Raw genomic sequence first — 20,491 nt, 5'->3', positions numbered from 1 at the left:
AAATGTCACATAATGCCTTGAAGTTGATGCACTCTAGATCTGTTCTTGATTATGAATATACTGAAATTAAAGTTTTAGAACCAGATCCAATAGTTAATTATGTTGAAATGTCTGTGACCCTTGAAAAAAGTTACATGTACAATGTATGTGCGATAGGTATATATACAATGTATTGTGAGTTGCTACTTGCAGTGAGCCATTGTGTTCAGTTGAACTAGGCATATTTAAAAATTTGCACTTTTTTGCAAGAACTGAGAAAAAGAAGCTAATTACATGTACATGCACAAAAGTTGTCCTTTTTGATCTTTGTGATGTGATAAAATACCCTACTAACTCTAAGAGCAGGCCCATACTGCATAATTAGCCAAAAAATCTTAAACTTTTAATATAACACAACAGCCTTCCATTTAGTAACCATGATTATCAACACAATGTACCTAGAAGATTCCAGCATATATTAGTTGAGATACGATAAGGCTATCAAGAGAGATAGTATCATAATGTCCATTTTTGGATGGTTTGACATAAGGCCACATGAGATAACAATCTATAATGAGTTGGAAATCTCCAGGGGAACTGGGTTAATTGGTCATTGTGTCCCAGAGAGAGCATGTAGTGCATATCAGTTGGACCTTTATCTCATGGTTCACAAAGTGTCCTTTAATATAGGGTAGCTCTAATGCCTTCTTGCAGTTTGCAAATGAAGTCTTATGCTAAGAGATTTGGTTTTGTGTGTTTTTCTTGAATGGTTGAAAGTTTCACAGTTTTGTTGTTGCAACATGTGACCAGATTTGTTGTTGAGACCTGCCTGTAATGATATATCACGGAGATATCTTGATGTGGCCATTGATGTACAAGAAATGTGCAAGAAATAATTGCCCTTTCTGCAATATTGTCTAACGTAAATGGTTTTGGAAGTATCTTCCACCCTTAATTTGCAATTTAGTTCTCAGAAAGTCGTCTTTTGATGTACACCAACTGATGACACTATCATTAAGAGTTGGCTCAAACTGTGTTCCTTTCTGCCAAGTACAAGTTCCCTTTTTCCTTCCTTCTGCTCAGATTGCATGGGCTGTAGGTTTCTCAGCAGCCTGTGTTCCTAATGTTGTATCTTCAACTTCTGAATCGACATACATGTATGCAAGTCTGATACATAAATTGCTTGCAAAAATTAGTTGCCAGTGGTTCGAGTTACAATCTTCCTACCGTAATATACAATGTACTTTGGTATGATGGTTATTGGTAAGCCTTTGATGAGTTGAAGAATGCAGTCCAGGTAAGTGAACTCCCTTTTTGATAACAAAGTACTTTTGTTGCAGAGTTTTTGTCAAACTTCCGAGTAATTCTGACCATTTGGACTGTCATTAACAGGCAGCCAAACTGGCTCCATCCTGTTTTCCATTCCGTATTACGTCTGTTATTTGCAAAAAACAGGCTACAAAGTCGTATAAGAAGGTTCTTTATTCAACACCCGGGGTTTTACACATCTTGTGTTTTGCTGACCATCTGTCACCTTTAGGTGCAATGACTTACATTTGTATTTTGGATTGTTGGATGTGGTTGTTCAATAAAGAATCTTATACCAGCTCTCACCAACCTGATGTAATCATTCACAGAGGCTATAACATTGTATCTACAATTAATTGTTTGTTTGAACTGGAATGGATGTTGCATTCTGTCAGAATATGATGCAATTAAGAGACTAGAACTTGGCCTCCCTGCTTTTTTTCACGACATTTTGTTGAAAGTTCTGGCTCTCATAAAGACATCCAATGCAATTTCAGTACTGCAAAACAAAAAATATATCTGTCTAATATTATGTTTACTGCCATTCATAATCAGCACATTTTTTGTCATCATTTGATACTTGAAACAAATAAAATAGCTTGAAAATAAGCCACGTAATGAGTCCCTTTTTGGTACCAATAATAAATATCTAGAACATGGGAACTGTTTTGTGTTAACAGTATCCAATGGGATAGGGTTGATTCAATTTACTACATTTTGTTCTTGACAAAAATGACCAGAAATTTGACTTTGAAAACACATTCAATTTATTACTGCCCAGAAATCTCGTTGGATGCCTTTAAAGCCAGGATTTCTGACAGAGATGCCCCGGTACTAGTATTGTTTTCCCCCTCTAACAGTCAGCACCACGTATGAGTTTGGACCGGCAGGAGGCCTCATCACCTATGAGTTCCCCAGCGAGGCGCGGCCCAACACCAGGATTGATATGCTGGCTGTTGGCTTCACCACCAGGGTCACCCAGGCCGTCCTGGTCCGCATCGACTCTGCAACATCAGACGACTTCATGGAGATCATGATTGTGAGTATTTACGTCTTAACCCTCAAAGTGTCAAGACCATTCAAATGAGATTGACCCAGTACTATGATTCAGGTGGCTTGGTGGTCCTATTCTTTTTTAGATATACAATCAGATGGAAATATTTAGTAATATTTTTAGATGTGTTTGTCAATGTCTATGTGTATGATTGTGTTTGTCAATATAGGCCATCAAGCCTGAAATAAACAATAAATAAACTACATGCACAGGGTTAAACTGACATCCTTGAACAACAACTGGTCAATATTTCAAAAATCGTCTCAGAAGTCCTGTCTCAAAGTGTTCTTTTTAGATACTTTTTTATCATCCTGACTAAATTACGCTCCTAGCCGCCTGCCCACCTGACAGTTGCCACCCCCAGGCAGTGAGAGCTAAGTGTATTAAAACCTAGGCTAAGTATTACAAGCAATGTGGTATGGGCTTGTGTATATATTAGACTCCACAAGAGATTCAAAATCCTGCAACTTTTGTTCAGCAGGAACCAGAAGTGTGTGCTCAACACGTTACCTTATCTAAAACGGGCACTTATCAAAGTTTGGGTAGATATCATAAATTTGAGTAACTGTTGTCTGTAAATGACAGTGTCAATCTGCCATGACTTTCCTCTGCAGTTTACTACTTTTACAATCATAACAGACAACAAGTAAATTGAGAATCACTTTAAAATTTATCATTGCAAAGTTTACAACTACAGTGTAATTAACCGCACCAAGGACGTTAACCTCCTTACAGCATCACATTCTGCTGCTTTAAAATACTGTTAGGATGATTCATAATGTTATGAATGAATTTCAGTCACTCTATTGTAGCTGGTGTTTCCATCTTGGTGGAATAATAATGCAGCACTAAATTGAATACAATAATGACACAGACTTCATTTTTGAAGGAACGGAATAAATCATGATCTGCATGAGGGACTTTGGTTGGTTCTCTCCGAAATCGGGCAAAATGAGAGGTAATTAACCTTTGCCCTGTGTGCCACCTGGCAGTGGGAAACCATTTTCATGCATGGTCTCATCCAATTTCCCTTTGCGTGAAATCTTGTCAAGCTGACAAATCACGCAGTGGCCGGCCTGAAGAGTTTTTGGTGTGAAATATATACTCACCGACAGTCGTTCACAAATACATCATGAAAAGGGCTATGAATATTAAAACCTGACAAAATAAAAGTAATTTAAAACTGTATTTGAATAACTATGTCAACATATGAAGGTATAGGTACATGTAGGATCTTCAGCCAAGTCTCAGACTGACATTTTGTTTTGAAACAACAATTGAACTGTGATAAGTGATTACCATTTTGATTAGTGTAACAGTATTGTTTACTTTATTACTGATCCAAGACAGAAGCACGTGTACAGAGAGTACAATATTGTAATGGCTTTGACTAGACCCTAAATCCTTAGTTTGTTCCTGTGCTTTTAGATGTTTTTGTTTATTTTGCTACAGTGCATTAATATTGGATACAGTCAGGCATTTTAATACGTTTTGGAAAATTTTGTATAACCGTTACGGTAATGATGAAATAATGTCTTCTTATGTGTCTGGGGTATTTAGTCAACCACTGCAGACTTTAAGATAAGAACACACATCAAGACTCCAGGGCTTGTAGCATTGTGTTCCTTGTGCCCTCTGGCAGATTTTATTAGAATTTCACCCAGGACATACATGTACATGAATTTGTACATTTATGACTTCTTCCAAATTATTTCACTCCAATTAGGTGGCGAATTGCCTTTGTGGGCAGAAACTATCAGCATTGGCCAACATCCAACTGTCCACATTCATTTTAGAATCACCCAAACTCTAGTTTCCTCCTAGAATGACAATCCCAAAGCTACTAACAGCTGAAGCACAAAGGAAAATTCTGCCTTGTCCCCCTGACAGCCTGGTTGGTCAAGGGACTATTAGGTAATAGTAGGTAGTGTCCTCCTACGTATATAGTAGTCATATTTTAAATTGCTTATGATACATTGCTGAAATAGCCAAATGTGTTCTCTCTCTTGGCAAGACCCACTCCGTGCATGTCCATACATGTAGTTAAAAATTAGTCATTGTGCAGTAAAGTTGCCAACTGAAAAGGACTTTATGGCTTTTGGCTTTTGATATATCTCAACATTCGTAGAAAATGCAGCGACCATTGTTAAATATACAAAAGTCATCACGAAGCAAATGCAGCTGATTCCACCACTCAGTTTCTGTGAAGAAAGTTGCTGCTGTTACAGTATTAGATCTGTAAACCAAAAATACTTCAGCTCTGCATGAATCGCTCAATGATGACTTATTTCACAATTAATTGGTGTAATACAGACTGTACCTAAATCTTACAAGCTTGAACAGTTTGTTACTTATGAATGGCTGTAACAAGATAGAAAAGGTAAATATTGTGACCTAGCGGGTCCACAATAGGCATAAAAGCATGAAATCCACATCTGTCTCATTTTTAAAAGCAGGGGAAGGTCTGTAAATAGTCTTAAATATAATAAATTATGATCTTATGAAGTATTAAACTGTAACAGGTACTGAGGGGCTCAGTCTAATGTGGAAATGAGTTCAAAATTTATGCCGTGAAATGTGGAAAGAATTTATTAAAACAGCTATCAACAAACTACTCATCATCTGAAAAACCATCGTAACATGGTTTCTGTTTGAACATTTTTGAATTGTTATATGTTCTCAGCATTTGTTGTTCACTGGTCAGCAAATCTAAAACAAAAAAATGGTGTTGGTTGAAATTTAATATAATAGACATGTTACCAAGAAAAAAATGTTACCAGTAACTAAGCTCTTCTAGCAAGCCAACGTCTCACCACATAACATCAAACAACACTTCATTGTCATTGTGCTGCACCCTATCTGATTCTGGTGGATTGCTTCTAGATCAGTACTGTAACACAATATTATATCGGACTACTGCATGTTTCTTATTTTTGCTCCTGGTGTAGGATTTAGATTTGTTAGTGTCTTTTTTTTTTGCATGTAACATTACATTTTGTATTTTGTATGTATTTTTAAACATGCTCAAATATGAATGTTTCATAAGATAGGGAAACCAATTGATAACATTCTCGACTGAAAAACACTAGTCGCACCAAAATACACCCCCTCCCATAGACACACAAATGCAACTTGTCTCTCAAAACATTGTATAAGAGACTGCCCTGATCATGATACACTGAGCACAGCTACAAATTTGAGTGGACACTTGATTTAACATTCCTTTTATGGTCTATGGTTTCCACCTTTTCCCTGGGGTCGGATCTAGGAGCTGACAGGAAATGTCGTGAGAAAGCCACAATCCCTCTGTTGTTTCCACGTCATCCCCAATCTACTCTCATAGTAAACAGAGACGTACACTGTTAACTCATTTTACACGGTAGTGAGCAGGTTTGTAAGGCTTCAGTACATGGACTAAAGTACATGGTATATGATGTCTAAATGATATATTTCTGTCATAATGCTAGTTTTCCAAAGATCTAACAACCTATCGTACTTTTTGATACTGTAATTCACTAAATGTTCATGCTATCAAAAGTTTGCGTTCTGAGAAAAATTCTTCCCGGAACTACTTATACATGTATGTTCGCAGAGGTGGCAGGTGCAGAAAAAAGAATGTTGAGGAATTACAATTGTTTTTGTCAATGGTAATGATAAGTTTGCGGTACAGAAGTGACCACAAAAATGCGAACTTAAAAGTACCGGGAAAAAAAGGGAATTACAGAATTGGATTGGATTGGTACATTGGATCGGAAGTGTTATTTCAGTGACACTTAGAAATACAAATCAAATGTATCTGATAAAGTTCACAAATAGGAACTTTTTGCAAGTTCTTTTGCCTGTAACAGTGTGCATATGTGTAGCACAAAATGTTCAGCACCAAGGAAAGATACCATTTGACCACACTCATGCATTAGGAACTAGACATTGGGTCATAATGGGCCAGACAAGCCCTTGTGTTAAAGCAATGCAAAGAGCACAGTTTTACATGTTTTACAATGTCCAAAATGACTTACATGTGACCGCTTAATATATAAGAAAACTTAATGTATAAGAAAACTTTTTGTAGTAACAAGGATGTATTTCAGAGAAACAAAAAAGATTTCAGTTTGTATGGATCTGGTCTTGTGACAACTGAACTCCACAGTTGGTTTTGATCCTTAAGTTTCCATATTTGATTTATCTTTTAGTAATATTTTACATACATCATCATTATCCTTGTTGCATTTGGTGCTTAGCACTGATTAGGGCTGTCAGTGTTGTCTTTGCTGCTGCCCTCCCATTCGCAACCTACTTACATTATAAAAAGATTCCATTCCTTGGTGCTCACTGCTGTCTTAAGTTTCCATTACCTTTCTCTCCTACAGGATGATGGGCTGCTTGTTGCCACGTACAACATGGGCACACAGGACCATCCCGTTTCTGAAAAATCTAAAAAAGTCAACGACGGAAGTTACCACATTGTACGGTTCTCACGTATCGGCGCTAACGCATCGCTACAGCTGGACAATCTAGCGCTCAATGAGAAGAAACCGACAGGTGAGTGGGCCACCCCAAGATCTGTCACTGACATCGTGTTTTGTTTTATTTTTGGTGACACCACAGGGGCATAGCCCTTTATCCTATTTTTATGGGCAGTCAGACAGTAGAGAGGGGCAGGTTTTAAGTTCCCGGATACAAATTGTATACACTCAGTCATTGTAAAAATCTGACTTTTTGAGGCGCATGTTCATTGTCATTTGTAAAAAGTATCAATATGAGAGCAAATTCAAATAGAACATTTTTAACAGTACATGTAAACAGTACTTATGAGTTATAACTTTAGTTATCATTTCAGGAAACATTATAATTGTAATAACTGTAACATAATTTCTCTGTAAGGTATATTTGTTTTAGGGGTGTGTTGCTTCTCAATTGACCTGCTTTCTTGTGCAATCACAACTGAAAGAAAATTCTTGCTGAAAGGAATCAGACATGGAGAACAGCTTGGGTCTGTGGTACTTGTTTTTTGATAGCTCAACATTGCTGCAGCAACTTTAAACGACCACTTTTGTCGCTCCAAACAGCTTTTCCTCTGTACCACTCAGCCAAGCTCTGATTCACAGTTTGATTCTTTGAACAAAACTTGGCTTTGTTATTTAGGTCTGTAGAGAAGTACATTCATGTACCAATCGGTATTGAACGCTAAGAAATTATAAAGCAGGTCATTGGTTGAAGTTTTATCAGTTACATGTATTATATTGTTTATGACGTGTTTGTCTTATTTATTTAACAGGGAAAGTTCTTTAATTGATCAACAAATGTAAATCATGATTGTCAATGTGGTCCAACCTTTGTGACTTTTTTGTCTCCTCTCTGCTACTGTTGGCTGTTTGGAACACACCATTGGTCTGGCCAAGAAAACAAATTGAATTATTTCACAGATGGGAAGGTTCTAAGGAATTGCACACTTAGCACAGTACCATTTTGTGTGTGCATGTTTTATGAAGCAAGTTTGAACTGTACTTTCCAACACAAGAAGTTGGACTTTATCAAATTTTTGACTGAACAACTCCAATCTTTGCCAAGAAATGAGCAATCCACCTCAATGTCACTCTATGCAGCTTACTCGTTGAGCAGTGGATCAAAGGTTGCAGGAAGTCTGTGGCAGCCCCCGTCTCTGTTAAGGGATGCCGTGATGTAAATTCCCTCTTAATGCAATGAAAAAAGTCATTGTGCATGTATCTTGTCAGAACATTCTACACTTTATAAGTCATTTTCACTAAATTTTATACTTAACATCATTCCCACCTGCGCAGGACATTGAAGTATGAATACAAAATATATCGTCCTTTTGTAGAATTGCAAAGTCTGTCGAACCAAGAGGAAATTTAAGAGAATAGCGAAAACAATATTGAAAGAAAAGCATGTTTTGGGTTTGTTAAGAGTACGACATATGTGTGCCTGAGGTTAGGTATCGATTCCTCGATGTGATAGATATTTCCTACAAATGTGTTCCTAACAGTTGTCAGCAGGGAAACCTCAGTAAACCCACCCTGATCAATACCAGGGCTGCCTGTAAGAGTGCCTTTAGCTCCCCTATATCATTACCGGAAAGCCCTAGGTGGTCAATTTCAAGGTAAAGTGATCGTTTACATTCTAATGCCGGCTATCTAAGCCAGTAATGGAATCACTAGCCATATTTTGCAGGCCATCATTGGTTTTTGATAGCCGGAGCAAGCTGACCAAGAAGTAACATTGCTTTCATGTGCTCCCCAGCTGTGCAAGTCATTTACCAAATTGTTGGCCAGCTTTCTAGCTGGAAAGGGGTATATCAATGCTAATTCCCTGGTAACAGTGGAATCAATACTTCCGGGGCAGGGAAGAGCTTTTAGAAATTAGCAGCCCCCAATTTCATCTATTATTAAGCCAACACAGCTTGAAGTTGTCTGCCTAGTACTTTTTTCCTACTCAGAGAAGGACACATGCTAGCGTACATGCAGTGAAACTTAAGGCTTTCCCATCTATTCTTGGCCAAAGACCCTTGGTAGCGTCCTAGCATCTTGTTTGTTTGTTTGTTTGTTCATCTTATTTGCATGTGGTTTGTTAGTCTACTATTCAGGTAGTTTACAAGCATGTTGAATGTGTCCCAGGTCTAAGTCTGTGTAACTCAGTGTATAACGTCAGGGACACCTACGTATACAGACTTCTGTTCCTGTGTCTACGTAATATACGTATGCATCTCACTGGTCTCACACAAACATCCCACCTTTCTTCTTGCATGCCTGACGGAGGACAATCTCAGTCCTCCACCATCTTTGCATGACACACAGAGAAAGACTCTTTATAACATCAGTCGAGAGACTTTTTGCATGCTAGACGTTTGCACAGCAACATTTTTCCAACTTAGAATTCTCCCTTCTCCCTCCTTTCTGACAAGATCACTTTGTAATGAAAAGAAAATCACTTTTTGTGACATTTCCTTCTTGATAACACATCTTTGATAAAATGGCAGTAAACCATACTGACTTTTTGTGCCTTGAATGAAGACTTGATAACAGGAATTTTTGAAGTTGAAGAATTTTTGCTCTTTTTCTTCACCTTTTTCTGCTGCCATCTTGGATGCCATTGTTGTGCATGAGCAGTTCCTAGCTACTTATCCTCTGAGGACAGGAGTACGTCAAGTAACCCATTTTTTGCATACATTTTCCTACCATCACCTACCCTTGTTGACACAGTGTATGCCATGTTTTTGTACACCAAACAGTAGTGCTATGTATTTTATAAAAAGGAATGAAACTTGCTGGATGTCGGGTAAGTGCATATACAGACTGAATGGACAGCTACTGTCACTTTGCCCTTTTTGTAAGGCATGACACCACACCTCGAATGAATGGTATCATTTATTCAAAGTAACTATCGAATTTTCTACTTCCTATAAGAGCAGATACACATGCCGATCATGTTTTACACTACTTCTGAAACAGCCTGTTCCTGTTTTCAAGAAAATAAAAATGTAGTGTTTGAAAATCTGAGTTCTAACAACATTTTCCCAAAACAGTACTTTGAATGCAAATTTTTTGGCAACACCCCAGGGGTGGAACTGTTTTGTGTTGTCACGTTTGTCACATATGTGGAGGTCTGTGTGTTTAAACTATGAGAACTGACTGGCCACTAGGAAGTAGTGGCAAACATGTGAGAGGCAACCTTTTCTTCAAAAGTGTGCATGAAATGTACCATTGCATGCTGATTTTAATGAGAGCTTGCCACATGGTGTACAGTATATGCAACAGCACTGTTCGTATATATGTACAGTGTAGCCTTTGAAAATATTGAAGGAACCGGTCAATGAAGTAATTTAATTTAAAAGTGCTAGTTAGCAGTGACACAACTCCTTGTTGTTTCCAGGACTGCAACATCAATATTTGGACACTATGTGGCAAGCAGATTATGTAAATCGGACTGTATTGAGTCATTTTAGTTAGTGGTAGTGGTTGACATTGCAAGTCCAATCTCAAAAATCATAATAACATTTTTTTTACATCTTTCTCCACCTTTCTTTACTCAAATTAGACTGGAACTGTTTTTTGTGTGCTTTGCCCTTCAAATTAATAGTTAAGTGGATTGAAAGGTTTATTTTATGGACAACTCAGTTGAAGAGAAGGAAGGCCAAACCACTTTTCTTTAGGGGTGGAAATGAGTTGAATGTTACCTGAAATTATCTGAAAATTTTGTTAGGACTGGTAAAAATATTAGACTTTCACTACCTATAAGTCAATAATGATTGTTGTCAAGAACTTCAAAAGACTCTGTTTTGCTGACCTGAGGCTCTTCTCAAGGACTTTTGCCTCAACAAATGCTGATATAAGGCTGCTTACTTTCATCAGTCTTTTACAGCATCTAACAGTATTTTGTTTTAATCTCTAAAAGATTTTTTTCTCTCTTTCTATCCTGCAAAATATTTGCATCGAATCAGAATACCAAGTATGATCATGTTGGTATTTCTTTTTCAGGTGCTGCTGCACTATTGATTAAGATGCATTGCCTATATTTTTGACAGACGGAATCCTTATAATCCTTGTAGGATGGATTATGAGGCTACACAACTGAAAATGGCTAAATGTCTTTCTTAATTCCAGGTCAACAGTTCGCAGTCAGCTTATTCCCTTTAATGTACTTTTCTGTCAGTTTTCCATCAACATTTTAGTACAGATTTTGAAATTTACTGTAAATCACTTTATATTGGCGATAACAAAATTTTGTGGTCTGAGAAAAATGGACATATTCATGGAACTATATGTTTGCGGTGACAGCAGGTCCAGAAGAAAGAAAGTCAGCGAATTATTTGTTCGTGGTAATGATAAATTCGCTGTACAGAAGTCACAGCAAAAACCGCAAATATAAAAGTACCGCGAAACAATTGTGATTTACAGTATGCGATTTTGTTGTCCTCTGTGTGCCACATTCCCACCTTCAACGTCCCAGTCTTGAATGCCAGTTTGTAGATTATGCTGTACAGGTTTGATGACTTGTTTTACAGATGAAGTTTGACAGAATGGGGCCGAGCAACTGAAAAATGAGCTGTATGATCTTTCCAGTGATCATGATAGACAACACCTCCAATTATTGAGTTCTTGCCTTCAATCAGTCTCGTTGAATCTACGAAAATGATTATTTTCTGAATCTTTGATACTGACAATTTCAACAGTTGCTGCTCAGGCCCGTTCAACTGAATTGTTTTTTTAATTCACGTATAGTCCTGTGCTACATATATTCAAGGATGTTGTCTTTTACATGTGTTTTGGATTATGGTCAGAAGTTTGCCATATTGGCCATATTGGAGTAATGCAATTCAAATATTACCTGTTTGACTGTTTCCCATAGACATCTAATTTCTACCTGCTCTAGGGGCAGTGCCTTTAAAGGATTTTATTTATGCAAACGTAGGAAGAAACAAAAAAAAGAGAGAGCATTCCAACTGGAAAGAAATGAGTGAAAGGAAACTGATGCAAGATGAAAGAAGATACTGTTGTGTGAAAGTGTTGTATTATGTCAATATATGGACATAAAACGATGTGCATTATGGACATTAAGATAGTTAATTTACACACCCAAAGACGATTGGTATCCTGTGATTCACTGTCAGTCAGAATTGTTATATGTCTTTATATGATAACATTTTAACGCCACATTAACAGGTAATTCAGTGAATCAATTCAGTGTCAGTTTTGACATCAGGGATTACGACTGGTCTGTTTTGATGTTTTGATTTTGCAGAGTAAGTTGCCTCGCACAAGTCGTGCATTTTTCATCTTTAACGACATTGGCTTACATGCTTCATCTTCATTTGATTGGACAAGTCTGCATTTCTTAATGTCTCGAAATAAATGTCAACTTACTCAGTTTCAATTTGTTGTATCCGTCATGTTAATCTGATATGGTGACTGTGTTCTAGTTGAGATGGGACTTGCAATGTATCTACACAACTGAAAGGAACTTGTTCCGCTTGCATTTTACTCTGTTTTAAACCAACTTTTTGAGACTCTAGGAACCTTGTGAGATTTCTATATTCCAAAAGCACTGCCAGATTCTTTCTCCCTGCTGCCTTACCCCATAACCAATACGTATTTCCTATTAAAAAGACAACTTCAGCAGGGAGAACGTCAAATGTTTTTGTACAGTTGTGTCCAAGTTCCTTTTTGAAACAGCTTTCATTAAATCCTAACACCAGGGCAGCTCCATTGCTGATCACCTATTTTCTCCAGCCAAATCCTGTGTACTGACTACGTCCTCTCTCCCCGCCGCTCTGCACAGGTAAACAACTCAGTGTCTTCAACAGCCAGGCCTACATTAGGCTTGGAGGACGCGGCAGCAGTAATGGGCGGTCCAGGCGAGCCGTCGACAAGCCCTACTTTGTCGGCATGCTGTCGGGTTTCTACTACAACGACATCAAGGTTCTGGACCTGGCACGTCAGAAGGACCCCCGGGTTCGAGTGGAGGGGGACGTGAAGGCCGTTAAACCCCCGTCCATGCCCACCCGTGTGCCCCCCCTCCCCGTACCTCCACAGCCTCGCAAACCTGTGCCCGTAAGTACTAGTAATCCTTGGCATGAAAGTTTAGCTGTGTTGGTACAAGTCATTATGACTCACTCACTCACTCAAACCTCCTCTGAACCTAGTGGTTCTTGCGGCGACAGCTAGGAAGGATTTCCATCTGGCCCTATCTGCAGCTGCGTCTGGGACTGTGTCCAGAGTCATTTCCTCTCTCTTTTAGGTCCCTCTGAATTGTTCTACTCCACGTCTCTTTTGGATGCCCTCTTTTTCTTTTTCCGGTTGGTTGCCATGTTAGGGCAGCTCTGGTCATTATGAAATAAAGACTAAACTTTATCTTCCAACACTGGAATGATTGTACCCACTGCTACGGTCATGTGTCTCTGACGTCACGTTCCAAGAGTAGATGGGTCCATTCTGTGAACAAGGTTGACAGAGTCAGCCAAAAATTCAAGGCTTCTTTTTTTGGGGTCATGTCCTGTGAAAGGTTGAATATATGTAAGATGGCATGACATTCTGGATAGGAAGGAAAAAATATGTAATAAATAATTTCAATGTAAAAAAAGTGTTACTGTAAGATTAAAGTGTTCAATTAAAGCTTATGTGGCCATAAACATTACATGTAAGTGTGCAAGGGTATAATGGTAAGACACAAGTGCACATGTACGAAACAAAAGGTTTTTCACGGTTTTCATTTGATGTTTAGTCAACGTTGCATCAGAATTTTGCCTGTTGCAGACAATATCTTTCTGACACAACATTGAAAACTATAGACGGGATGTCATCCTTATATATGTGAATACGATCTTAAACGAGACATTCTACCAATTTGAAAGTGCTATGCACATTACATGTATATTATACATTATGAGTTTTGCACAGGTGCTGTATATGTTCTGCTGACGCGTTGACTTACTCCCATCTTCATATTCTCCCTGCAGCCATCAGACGAGGATGACATCCTGGTGATGTCAGGGTCAGGCTGTCAGAGTGATGATGAAGACGACTGTGACCCATCACTGGGCTCAGGTCAGACCCACGGTTCTTGATTCATCTGTCGTTTAACTTGTTCCATCTTTCATTTAAACAGAACAAAAGCTCTTGCTGTTTACTCATCCTGCAACTCCAAGCATTCTTGGGTTACTCTTGCATGTGTCAAACAAATATTGAGACATCTTAGATCAATCTCAGCTTCTCGACATTTCTCGCCGTTCAAAAATTCTATGAGTCTCAGACCAAAACTGTATCATGACGTATACAAGAAATGTGTCCACACCATGAGTTAAACCCAGATCTTATCAGGTTGTCATCAGACTGGCTGATAGAAACATCTGACAGGTTTGTGTAAGATCAATGTTAGTGAAGTTATCATCTTGACTTAGAATCCAAAAACGAAGACTACAGACTGAGTAACGTGTACAGTTACTGTAATGCTTGCCACAACAGATTAGAAGTTATGTCCATCCTTACTTTCCAGAACACGTACTTTTAAGGTTTCGAATGTTGGTAACTGTGACTTTTATCACTGACGGCAAAGTTTGGCCCCAATCCAGAGCAGATTGTTCGCACACCTAGATTCGGCTCCCTGTGTCTGCTCCATGAGCCAAGCATGAAATTAAACCCACCATCAATGCTTGGGTTGCGCGGGTCAGCCAGATAAAATGAAGTGCTATGGCAATGAGTCTTCCAGTGATAATTTGTTGGCAGGCAGATGGATTTTCCATGGGGTGTGATTGACACAGTTGGGCCTATTATTTCTGCCCTGTTAAACCCAATCCTGGTTGTCCCAGTTACATTGCCTGTGTCTGAAATAACAGTGCTTAGCCTCCTTCGCAGTCACTTCTAGCAGCAATGGCATTTTTTTTCGGGGAGAGTGCTGATACGCGAATTCTCTGGTGTGGCAGAGGAAGTAACACTTCTTGTGTACTAGGCAAAATACAACTCTCTCCGTAAACAGGACCATCCCCTGAAAAGAAACTGCTGCTCATGCCTCTTGTAGAAACAAAGACTGTACCACTAAAAGTCTGTGCAGGGGGCTAACGATACAATAAAAGGTCTCTACTCTTAACAGCACCTTTAAAGTTTAGCAAGCCCCTAGCCTGTCACACATTCACAAAGTCACCGAGCCAAATGCCCCCCGACCATGGTTAGGAGTTACGTCAGTGCAAAGCCAGCTGGTGGTTGTTGAATTTGGCTACTACTAGTATTTAGCTGCACCAGCCGAATGTTTCAGAATTTTAAAAACATTTGGGGGTTGGTTGGGAGGTTGGAACATGGTTGGCTGTAAGTCAGCAGAACACTAGGCTAAGCCAATTATTTGGGAGTAAGTTAGCAGTGTCTGGGACATGTTCGGGGGTCAAATTTGACTCGTATTTCACTCAAATTTGTTTTGCTTCATACAGAAGGGTAGGCGTGTTGGTAGGCGTGAGTGCTCCCAAATGTCAGCTAATACTGGTCGACTGGTGTTTGGGAACAAATTTGGGGGATCAAGGTGTAGTGAATGTGTGATGGGCTTAAAAATTATGCTTCCAAAAGAACTAATTTCTTGCATTTCAATGGTAAAACATATCTTTGTCAAAATCACATTAAGTAATATCTTATAGCCAAAAATTTTCACTGAGAACATGATGCAGTTAGAGTCCTGATCCAATCAAATCATAGACGGATAGCATGGTAATTCAAATGGCACTCAAACACGAAATTCAAAATACGGGCTCTGCATGTGCTGTTTTTAATTGGTAATTCTACTAAACTGTAACTGAATGTGTCCCAAATGAGGTCATTAGCACAGATCATTGATTATACGTGATTTGCTGGAAAAGATGTTAAATGATGGGAACTCCAATAATTGGTAACCGCCAGGTGTGTGATGGGTTTAGATGAACGACAGGAGGTGCAGGATTTGGCACATCAATGATGTCTTCTGTTAGTATTAAAATTGGAATCCTTCAGAATCCTCTTTATCATGTCATTGTGACCTTGAGCATGCCACTTGGCAGGTGGGGGGGGGGGGTAAAGATAGTCCTGTGTCTGACAGGGAAGGCTGTGTTCCTAAAATAATAAGTAATGTCTAGTACATTGTCATAATTATTACATTTACACTTCCTTGGCATTTTGTATCGTGTGGGAGTGGGAGTGGATTCAATATTTGTTTTGGGTGCAGAATTCTAGCATTACGATAAGTGCACTTAGACTATATTTCACAATTTAATGTACTTGCCACTGTTTTTACTGAAATTGAGTATTATATTACATGTATATGTATATTTATTCTGTTTTTTCTCACATTGATGCTTGCTTACATGACACAGTGGGAGGGAAAGGTAATGTTGAATGGTGTATTTAGGATATATTGAGATATTGAATGACGTTAAGAAGCAGTACGAAGATCTGAAATAGTCAAACATCATAAAATGTAATATATGATTAAAAAAACATTTTCCAACAGTGCACGGAACATATTATCAATGTTACATGACGTATGATCAGACTTTATAACAATTGCTTGCTTTGTTGGTCCTTTTTTGCATTCTCATTGTTCCTGTGACATTTTGTTACATGTAATACTAGTATACAAGCATTGCTGTACATATTTTAAACATGTCTAACCCAGACCTAATACCACTACCAGCACAACAAAACATTTAAACATGTCTAAACCCAATATTACACCACTACCAGCACAACAAAACATTTAAACATGTCTAACTGTGACATTACACCACTCCAGGAGAAGACGGGATCATCACCCCCATCATTAACGGCCAGCCCACAGTGAAACCCCCCAAACCGCCAAAGAGCCTGCCGATTGACCCGACGCCCTCGGACGTTCCCGACAGCTGCGACGATGAGGATGATCCGGACTGCGACGACGGCTCGGGCTCCGGCGACGGCTCCGGCACCACCACGGCGAGCACGGACGCCGGAGTCAGGTTCTCCGTTACCACGACGACGGGCGGAGGCAAGCAGACGGCGCCTCCCACGCTTCAGCCGTCGCCCCCGCTCCAGCCGGGCCTGACTCCGAACACGGTCCCGAGAGGCAACGGCCAGATCCCGCCGACATCCAACGTCATCCCGCCGCTGTTTAACAAACCGCCCAACGGTAAACCCTCGAACATCATCACGCTGGACCCCGGGAACGGGAAGAACCCCGTCCAGAACCCCGTGCAGGAGCAGCAAGTGGCGGACACGGCGAGCACGACAGGAATGGTGGTGGGCATCGTGGTCGCCGCAGCCATAGCCCTCCTCATTCTCCTCTATGCAATGTACAAGTATAGGAATAGAGACGAAGGCTCCTACCGGATAGATGAAAGTCGAAACTATAACTTCCACACCAGTGGATTACCAGCACAACAAAACGGCTCAGTCCCGAAAGAGAAACCACATAAACCAGTAAAAAAGAAAGATTCGAAAGAGTGGTACGTATGAGGTGCCAATGTAAAGATCTCCCCCCCTCCCTGTCAACTCATAGGTCCCTTACTGTATCAGTTGTTGCAGTAGACCAGGAGTGAAAGGATCACACTATAGAATACAGAATATTGAAACAACAGAAAATGCATTGTTTGTCTTGCCAGAATGGAGAGAGGGGGCCGTTAGCTCATAGGAAAAACTATTCTAAAAATTGACCAAAGTCAGCGAGAACTTTTGCCACATGTCACTGTAACGGTGTAGTCCTACTTCATTGTAGCAGGTTTGTAGTGTATGTCAGCATTTCATGTCTAGCCTTCCACAGATGGCTTTTATCCAAAAAAATATCATAAATAGCTGTATGCAACATATCTTATTTAATATTGGTCTTCTGGTGTCCCTCTATATGAAACAAGGAGACTTTTAGTAATTTAATCAACGCTTTGTGTAAGAAAGGCCCATTTGGGATTTTACAAATATTATATATTTTGTTTATTTAAAGCAGATTTTGATATTCTATACAGGAATCTGACTGTACATGTGTGTCAGCTGTATACCATTTCACACCATCCATACATTGAGTAGGAGTACAGACTAGCTAAATTTGTAAACGTATCAAAAAGGACATGCGAGGGTTGATTGTTTTTTGCTTCCCTGGAGGAAGTGAGGAGACATAATGTCAACATTCCAGTATTCCCACCTAACTTGGCTCTAACCCACTCACTCAGGAACATGCAGACTCAAGCCTTGTGCCTTTTACACTGCTTTAAAAAAACATCCATCTGGGAACAGTACATTGAATTCCAATCACTTTTGTGGGCTGCATCTGTAGAATATATTGCTATAGCTGACAATCATTCAAAAAAGCCTCCAAAAGTTGTTTTCTGTCTTGACAATCTTTCGTAGGCATCCCAACATCACTCTAAACCAGCTGTAAAGAAAAAAACGGTGCTAACGTCCCCCAACAATTTTTTGTTTACCTGCTCTGTTGTGTTCCTAGCAAGTTGTGTAAACAAAATGCAATTGTTCTATATACAAGCTCCAGGGATAGTTTACTTCGGGCTTGTTCCTGCATGTTCCTCCAACTGAAATCTCGTCTCCAAATGTGCCAGTAAATGTACTGTTGTCATGTGGAGGCCTATAAAAGGGAGAGACAATGTTCATTTCTTTGTAGCCTCTCTCTCTCTCTCTCTCAGCCAGTACAGATGCGGATCCCTCCGTCCCTGTGATATATGTGTGCTTACATAGGTCTATAGCAATATTCCTTGTAGGAATAGCACAGGCAGAGGAACAAAAAAATATCCTGCCCAATCTTGGACTGCTATAAGTACATGTATGTGATGTGACACACAGTTCTCGTTACAAAAAAAAAAGATAAAGACAAAAAACTTCTGTAAGAAGCAACACAAACATTGGTTACTTTGAGAGAAATGTATGAAAAATTATGATGATTTGAGGTCCCCATTGCTAGCGCACCATGTATATATATATATTTGTATGCTCTCTGTTGGTTGGAGCCTTAGGCTGTGAGCAGTGTTATATGGGGAACTAGTGATACCAAGAAAACCAGTACTATCGTGTGCAAGAATGATCAGTGTAATAAATAGTGTGTGTGGATGAATCCAAGCTTTATGTACTTAAAAGAGCTATACAGAATTATGTTATACCGACTGGATGTTTATATGGTGTCATTTTTTAAGTTATAAGGGTCAACAACGATTATTTGTAGCTATGTACTGTGTTTTATAGAAGATTAAATATGGAGATGTAGCAATAAAAAGAGTCTAGAAGTCCTCAGTTGATATTTAGTTCCAAAAATCTCCGGTCGAGTTTTGATGTCTAGATGCAGAAATCATCAATAAACTTGAAACAAAACTTTTCTGGGTAATATTTTTCAAACCTTCAATGGCAAAGCTATTAGTTCATTAAGCAATATTCTTGAGTTTCTGATATATTTTACGCCATATGATAACCTTGCTTGCAATTTTTTTGACAACTGTATAATTTGGATGGAAGTTATTTTTTATTCCTAACGATTGTGAAATACCTGTAAATTCTGTTTAATCAGTTCACATTAAATGTTGCTTTTATGTATTTAAACACGTTGCTATCAACACAAAAGAACATCATCTTTTTCTTTCTTTTAGACAAGTTTATACTTTGTTCCTCAAAGTATGCATTCTAACTTTAATAATATTGATTTGCTTTTCTTATTCAATAAAACAATTTAATTGTTTAATTTTCTCATTTGATAAAACAGTCTAAATTTAATAATATTTTTCATATTTCATTAACTTGCTTTTCTTTCTTATGAGATACTTGCTGGCCAGATAACTATTTGACTAGAGGGATTGTGATAGCAGTGCACAGCAGAATGTCGCAAGACAGATTTGATATATGAAATAGTCAGGTAGGTCTGTCTAATATATATTGGTTGTCTGCTAACACCCTGTGCCTAATCATTACTAACAATGTTTGCCGAAAATGACTGTGAAAGAAATGTAGTCATGGTGCACTTTCAATAACCATTGACAGGTGGCGCTGGTGAGCTGCAAGCCGTTGAAATCTGGCTATCCTGTACCCACGATGACTCGAGCATTTCGTACAAATTCTGACTGTTCACTTTGGAAAGGTCTGTGGAATGAAGGGGTTGCAGAAATAATGCTACTCTTTATCATAAAAGCACATCCCTTTATAGGAGGAGACAAAAGAAATCTGCTTCATTCTTTAAACTTGTGTATTTTGTGTTCAGGCACACTTATGCAGACGCTTCCTTTGTAAATAAGAAATCGTTTGCTTCAACACATGACAAGTCTCCTAAACGCCGTGTGTACTTTCACAGTGAATCACGTGTACTCAGCACAAAAGAGAGAACGCCATCGGCATGCATATATTAGTACAGGCATACATGCATTCACTTGGAGGACAACAGCGAAACTTCTCTGAAGCTTTCCATCAGTCGTGCGTTTTCAGTGACTTCTCAAAGTGAACAGAACTTGCTGTTCCGGAGCTTGAATTTTCATATTCAAACGGCTCATCTTATTGTACGTACCTGCCAACAGCAGTCGAGCATTGCATGCGTTACTGACTTACAACAATAGAAGCCATGAACTTTAATTTGTACTATAGTTACCACAGATACATGCAATACATCACATATCCGTGCATTAGTACATTTTGTTACTCCTTATAGATACTGTATTTTTCTGTTGGA

At 39.0% G+C, this 20,491-nt stretch overlaps 1 protein-coding gene across 1 annotated transcript in view; it reads left to right on the top strand.

Moving 5' to 3' along the window:
* Positions 1-19,152, top strand: part of LOC109482714 (neurexin-3-beta-like) — a 70,867-nt gene extending 51,715 nt beyond the window's left edge. The window contains exons 3-9 of the mRNA XM_019785533.1: positions 2,148-2,326; positions 6,709-6,880; positions 9,466-9,495; positions 12,635-12,906; positions 13,812-13,899; positions 16,182-16,193; positions 16,601-19,152. Coding sequence (XP_019641092.1) covers positions 2,148-2,326; positions 6,709-6,880; positions 9,466-9,495; positions 12,635-12,906; positions 13,812-13,899; positions 16,182-16,193; positions 16,601-17,298 — 1,451 coding nt within the window. The 3' untranslated portion in view covers positions 17,299-19,152. The remainder of the gene's footprint in view (positions 1-2,147; positions 2,327-6,708; positions 6,881-9,465; positions 9,496-12,634; positions 12,907-13,811; positions 13,900-16,181; positions 16,194-16,600) is intronic.
* Positions 19,153-20,491: the final 1,339 nt, after the last annotated feature.

Source organism: Branchiostoma belcheri, unplaced genomic scaffold (genome assembly GCF_001625305.1).
Source record: "Branchiostoma belcheri isolate BF01 breed outbred unplaced genomic scaffold, Haploidv18h27 scaffold60, whole genome shotgun sequence".
Lineage (NCBI taxonomy): Eukaryota > Metazoa > Chordata > Leptocardii > Amphioxiformes > Branchiostomatidae > Branchiostoma > Branchiostoma belcheri.
The sequence above is the reverse complement of the archived record's forward strand: the minus strand, read 5'-3'. Positions and strand labels throughout refer to the sequence as shown.